Source organism: Sprattus sprattus, assembly GCF_963457725.1.
Source record: "Sprattus sprattus genome assembly, chromosome: 2".
In the NCBI taxonomy this organism is placed as follows: Eukaryota; Metazoa; Chordata; class Actinopteri; order Clupeiformes; family Clupeidae; genus Sprattus; species Sprattus sprattus.
The window spans coordinates 57,361,384-57,368,352 of record NC_137921.1 but is presented as its reverse complement, the minus strand read 5'-3'; the positions used below and the strand labels follow the sequence as shown (position 1 = coordinate 57,368,352).

At 40.9% G+C, this 6,969-nt stretch overlaps 1 protein-coding gene across 1 annotated transcript; it reads left to right on the top strand.

Annotated features, from left to right (window-relative positions):
* Window positions 1-1,233: 1,233 nt before the first annotated feature.
* ttc14 (tetratricopeptide repeat domain 14) lies at window positions 1,234-6,763 on the top strand. The gene is made up of 13 exons (XM_080833516.1): window positions 1,234-1,277; window positions 1,759-1,930; window positions 2,032-2,159; window positions 2,239-2,438; window positions 2,545-2,629; window positions 2,734-2,863; window positions 2,968-3,123; window positions 3,219-3,290; window positions 3,418-3,537; window positions 3,645-3,767; window positions 4,189-4,306; window positions 4,997-5,106; window positions 5,459-6,763. The coding sequence occupies exons 2-13, from the start codon at window positions 1,797-1,799 to the stop codon at window positions 6,339-6,341; spliced, it is 2,259 nt and encodes a 752-aa protein (XP_080689642.1). The 5' UTR covers window positions 1,234-1,277; window positions 1,759-1,796; the 3' UTR covers window positions 6,342-6,763.
* The last annotated feature ends 206 nt before the right edge of the window (window positions 6,764-6,969 follow it).

Here is a 6,969-nt window from a genome sequence, read left to right as displayed (position 1 = left end):
TCGGCCCAATCTTCATCTTTCTTTGAAAATGACTTTTAATATGCAAAAGAGCAATACACTAATCGAATATGCCCAAAATACACCCAAATAGGCTTATTTTTTTTCCAATACTCCTACCACAATAAAACTTAACACAGTAAAGGTATACATCTAAAGTAACTTTTTTGTATTACAAGTTTCTTTTGAAATTAATTTGATTATGCACATGAGCTCCACACTTATTGAAATTATGTCCTAATTTGCATAGGCAGAAACACCATTCATATGTATGACAAATACATCGGCCCAATCTTCATCCAATCATCCTACTGCCAATGGGTGATGGCAATGCTGCTTTTAGACTGGCCTCTTACCTGAAACCTGCCTGGCTGGGTAGTACCTGCCAGGGGTATGGTGTTTCTACCTATGCAAATTAGGACATATTCAATAAGTGTGGAGCTCATGTGCATATTCAAATTAATTTCAAAAGAAACTTGTAATACAAAACATTTTACTTTTCATGAGTACTTTCATTGTGGAAAGTTTTGATTTTGATAGGGATAAATGGGGGGGGGAAATCATTTTGGGGTGTATTGTTGCCTGGCATTATTTGCACACATCTCGGATTGATGAGAATTATACATATTTCCTCAATTTAACTAGGATTTCTTAGGACTTTTAGTATGTTGTTCTGGACACCTTATATAAATGATCTATGCTGGAAAAAAAATCTTTTACAATTAATTATATTTTTGGCTCCAAAATGGGTTACTTTACCTGGACTATTATTGTTGTTATGTGAAATAATGTGTCCTGTAACGCTCAATGAAGTTAAGACAATAATTTCCAGTTTTACAACTTCGAGGGCTAGCTGAGTACCCTAATTGTAATGAGACGGTATGCTAATCGATCATTCTGCATGATTACATCAGAGATAATATTTACTGTTGGCTCCAGCCCGTCACATCCATGGTTTCAACATTTTATTTTCAACATCTTCAGATATCTCCAGAACCTGCAGTAACTTATAAATTGGCTAGCTTAAATGTGAGGCGTATTGGTTTTATCAAGTTTACCCGTTCATATGTCACATATACCTCTGTCTATGGAAAAGCCAACAATCTTTCAAAAGCTGAGAAGTAGCATTGGTTCCATTACAGATTATTCAGTAAATGGTTGAATGACCTCCTGGTTTGTTTCCATGTTTCCTTCAGAACCCAAAAAACTGTAACGCTGGTTTCATACTACTTCCGCCGCACCGCGACGACAAAAATCCAAGAGAAATATCTGTAACGTAGGTGTGTTAAGTACGGATTTTAACCTGTAAGCAATTCAACAAAACCGAATACGCTCGAAACACAAATAATTGGTATTTTACTATTACATTTCACGTTTGTGGTCAACTTTTACGTATAAAGAGCATACTACCAAGCGACGTATGCAACGTTTGCAGGGTAGCTAGCAAGGTTGGCTAGCTATATGGGAAGTTCTGTGGCACGTAGACATAGCGTCATTAATTACGTACATTGACATGGCCAGGTGTTTAATAACTAATCTCATACCACTGATGTATATGATAACAGAAGCAGTTTAGCTGAGAAGTAACTACGTAAGCTAGTCCTTTGACAAGCTATGTTGAACTATCAAACAGAAAGAGTAAACACGTTTACAGTTAACGTTACACGCTGTCCGATGCACTGCTCATGCCTTAACCTGGTTGCTTATTGAGTTTATGTTGACTGTTTGCTTATCGTCACTTGGTGCTTATGTCTCTCGCAGAATATGTTTAGATCAGCCACAGGAAAAGCTGGTTGACCATGGACAGAGACTTGTTGAGGCAGTCTCTATCCTACCATGGGGAAAGTTTACTCTCCCTTATGACATGTGAACAAAATGAAAATCCTGACTTCACTGCAATTGCATCTGACCTTGCCAAAGGAGTCGGTGAGAGGTATGTGGTAAATAGATTCATTTTATAAATAAATTGAAAAATACACTTAATTGTGGTCAACAGGTTAAATTAAGATTTTCCTTTATGAACACAATTTGCAGAAAAGTAGCAGATGCAAACAGCTCCACCATTGTGGAACAGTTCATTTCAAGGAAAGCAGACTTGTTATTTGCCCCTTTGTGGAAATCAGCAGAGCCAGTGGAACATCAATGGCAGGAAGAATCCTGTGGTAAGACTCCATCTTTTCTCCCCTTTGTAAAGTAGAGTTGTGTGGCTTTGTATTTAATGCAACTGTTCTATATTTACAGAACCCTACGCTCTCATGCCCCCTCTGGAACAGTTTATGGACGTTCCCTTTGAAGAAAGGAGGGAAATATTCTTCAGGGATGTAGAACGTGGGGATGTCATAATTGGACGGATCAACTCCATTAGAGACTTTGGGTTCTTTATCACCCTCATATGTACTTACGGGGAAATTGAAAGGGACATTGAGGACCTGGAGCTAACAGTATGTTTATTTGTCTTGTTTGAGGTGTAGTAAGGGATGTGAGTTGTGTGGTTGGGGATAAGGTTTTCTCCCATATGTGGCTCATAATAGATTTCACCTCCCACAGGCCCTTTGTCCCATAAGGGATGTCCCATCCAATGGGAATCACGATGACCCTCTTTCTTATTATCAAGTTGGAGATTTGATAAGAGGTATGCCATTTCACATGTATTTCTTTTTAAGTCACTTAAATGTTCTATGGAACTGTTTCATTTAACATGCTACAATGTTTGTGTTGATTGTTGCAACATTTTAGCGGGACTGAAAGATGTTGACCGGTATCATGGGAAATTGACGATCTCACTGCACCCCTCATCTGTTACTTCAAGTCTAAGCAGTCTTAAACTTGGTGTTATTTCCCGAGAGGATCTTCCTATTCACTACTGGTAAGTTAGTCATGCTTGTTTGGATATGAAGGTTAACCCTTGTGTGCTGAAACGTGAAATACTGAAATACATGTTTTTATGTCATTTGCCTGTCCTTCATGTAGCCGTGGTGACAGGGTTGCCCATGACAGTAGTGAAACCTACGAGAGAGTCTTGGAAAGTACCCTAGGATTTTCTAACCCATCCAATGTGGACGTCCTTCTTGCAAAGCTGGGAGTCAGTGAGACACAGTGTTGTTCGATGATGAGGGGACTACAAAGGTAAGAAAGTTTTTGTTGTTTTCCGTATCCACACAGAACATATTTCTGTTTATGATCTAAATAATACCAGCACTTTTCACGTATTTCCTCCGTAGCAAACATTTCCAGGAAGAGGATTTTGCAGCAAACATTAGGAAGAAGCAGTCTGCATCATGGGCTCATAAATGGTTTGCAAATATTGTTTGATCTCTTAGAACAAGTACTGACTTTATTTTACTTAATTTATTTTACTTCAGTTTATTTTACTCATGATTGGAGAAACCTTTTCTGAATGAATCAAATTATTATTTTCAGCGTAAAAGCCGGGGTTGATCACTTCAAATCTGGCCGCCATGTTGAAGCAATGAATGAGTACAACAAAGCTCTGGAAATAGACACCAACAATGTGGAAGCTCTCGTTGCCAGGGGTGCTCTGTGAGTTTGAACTAAAGAATGTGACCGTGTTTCGACCATTTCTCAGAAGTTTTTAGATTATTATAATGAGGTATGCATGCTAGTGATGGTGATGTCTTTTTTCCAAGATATGCAACTAAAGGAAGCTTGGTGAAGGCCATTAGTGACTTTGAAATAGCCCTGGAGAGCTGCCCAACACACAGGAATGCAAAGAAGTACCTCTGTCAAACCCTGGTGGAACGCGGAGGCCAGTAAGTGCCAGTTTCACGGGAGTGTGATTGACTCCATGACATACACAACCAGTCAAACTGGATTATACCTCCAGTCACTACCTGCAAGACTCGCACATAAAGCACGACTCGCATATTTTAGCCAAGGCTGTAAGCCTCACAATGTGAAAACATGCTTCCTCTGAAAGTAGTGTTCTGCTGTAAGCACTGGTAAATATAAATATACACATCTATTGTTAGAGAGGATTGCTTACAGCATCTTGGGGTGGCATTCCTTAAACCTAGTCTTTGAGAGCCCCTCACACATTTTAAGACTCACTTTATAGTTGTGATGACTGTGGTCAAGCAGAACAATATTTCCAACAAAACAAAACTGTATATAGACTCGCTGAACAGTTATGAGAAACACTGTGGTAAGATTGGCTGTGCTTGTCTGTACTAGACTGGAGGAAGAGGAGAAACTCGTCTCTGCAGAGGCACTGTACAAGAAGGCCTTGGCACTGGACGAGCACTTCCAGGATGCTATCGAAGCCTTCAAGAAACTTCAGATGCGCATCCAGGTAGGCCAAAGTATATCAGGCCCTCCAGAACAGCAAGGGTGTCTGCCAGTGTTTTAAACTCAACCTCCAGTAAGTGCTTAAGCAGTTAAGAGGCATTCATTAAGAGTATGTTGGCAAAGCACTGTTTCTTCACTATTTCATACCCAACTCCCTACTTAATAGACAATAGAGATGTATGTAAACAAATGTAGGTTGTCAGATATGCCATATGATATTACTGTGGTTATGCTGTAAAAGGTGTCCAGTAGTACTGATGAAGTATTGTTTGTTGTGGATGTGCCTCTTTGATATGGGACCTTGACCCCTGATTGCTTGGTGGATGCCATCTCTGGACAACCAACTCTGACTATGCTGACGTATTTCCTGGTTTGTGTGCTGACTGACTCCTGTGCCTTCCTGTGGTAACTGCCTCCTCTGTTTTTGTGTAATGATTGCAAACTTCTTATCTTATGTTTATTATCTTAATAATTATTATTTGTTTTTCTGTGCCAATATCCTTTCCCACCTACACTCAATATCGTCATTGACACGGTAAACACATGTATGTGCTAAATTCACCCGCTTTTACAATGAAATAACCCTGGTATGCATGTTTAACCAACGGAATTGTAAATGCATGTCTTTCTGCTGTCCTCTGTATGCCAATGGAAAATGGTTGCAATATTCCTGGAATAATTGATTGCTTTAAAGAAATCGCTTAAACTGAAAGAAGAAGAAGAGGCAGCAAAGGAGCTGGAAAAGAATAAGGATGTGGAGACAAGTGCAGAAAAATTGCGTAAGATCTTAAAAGAGGAGAAAAGGTAAACAACACCACACAAATTCAATATGGACTTTGCAATGGTCCAGTCTACTTAACAGGACTAGTTGGAATGCCTTATTTCCACAATTCAAAAGCCGGGGAGCATAATTACCGGAAGGCTGATGATTGTTTTTTTTTTATTTAAGAAATTCTGTTTTAAAAGTGTCCATTTTAGATAGCCTCATCTAATGGGGCATTTTGACCCTGTTTTGCTTCATGAGCTGCCATCCCTTCATGGAGTTTTGCCCCTGTGCTGGAATATGACCAGAAAAGATCAATATTTATGTTGTGTTGTAGTTCCTTGAGAAATGTGAAATCTCTGGCCTATTTCAGTGGTATTTTTCTTTCTCCAGGATGAAACGTAAAAGAAAGAGGTCTTCCTCCTCTTCATCTACGTCTTCCAGCTCCTCTTCCTCAAGTTCATCCTCATCCACCTCTGCCCGGAGAAAATCCAAGAAAAAGAAACAAAAGCGCAGGCGTTCATCTCACAGTGAGAAACGCCACAGGAGAACCTCGTCTTCACGGCGTGGCCGTCTCTCAGACGAGGAAGGGAGAGAAAAAGTGGGAGATGATGAGGAGGAGTGGTACCCAGCACCAGCCAACACCACCTCCTCGTTCATGAACCTGAAGCACCCAGTGTCTGGGATATTTGAGGATGATTTCCCCCAGGCTAAAGCGAAGAGGTCCCTCTCGTTGGGTTCTTCGTCCACTGTGGATGTCCTGGATGACAGCAGAGGTAGGTTTGAGGACGACCCATTCGAATGCGGCCCCACCGAGCCGGCCAAGGTGAGGGAGCCCCGTCGCGATAGGCAATCAGGATCAAAGTCAAAAGACAGTGATCTCAATGGCCGAGAGCAAGGGCCCTCTGGCGACCAAAGGAGACCAGAGGCTGGGCCCAGTAGCAGACGGGACCTTGCACGCACTGGCCCAGAGGGCCCTGCCCACAGGAAGTACTCCTCCTCGGTGGCCAGTTCGGAGTATGCCCGTAAGTCTGATCGGCAGTCTCGGGAATTTCCTGCGAATGTGGATGTGTTGTGCCTACACGACCGCTCTGAGAAGAGCGAGAAAAGGGACCGAATGCGATCATCAGAAGATAACGGTCAAGAGGACCTCTCACAGAATGGTAGGAGAAGCTCAGATGGAGGCCAAAAGAAAGATCTGCCTTCAAACTTGCAGTCTATTTTCAGTCAGATCGCCCAGTTTGAAAGGGAAAAAAGTGTAAAACACAAAAAATGAATGCTGAGTTTTGATTGGTGTCAGCTGTCGTAAGTCTTATGGGAAGAGGGAACAAACTTTAGGGACGTAGTGGGTTAAAGCTCCACAGCTTGTGATCTCAGTGTCAGTATGTACAACAACACATCTATAAATGCAAAGAACAATGCCTTAAAATAATCTTTGACTGTTAGATTGAATTTGCAAATTCTGTTTCATGAAATTGTATTATGACCTTATACTTAGGTCAATCATATGGTCATCATCATCAATCGTATGTGTTGTCTGCTAGCTTGTAGTTTCACATTTTCTGGTTAAAGAATAATACACACTCATGCACAAAAACTGCTGAATATGTGCCAAGAGCCACTGTATCATCTGACAGCTTTAAAATTTCATGTTGTTGTATGAATACATAGATACATGGGTTCGGATCAATAAAGCCATCTCAGAGTCTATCTATGTTTGTGTGGATTTCTTGAATTACCTAGGCACAGGACTGACACATTACTTAACCAGTAAATGATTATTTCTTCCATGGGCAGGTCGTCTTCAGGGTAGCATTTTTAACTTGGCAGCTATCTGGCCATATATCTTTCCACTGATCTTATGTTCCTGTTGCGGTGGAGGCTTTCGATGAGCCCTATTAGCC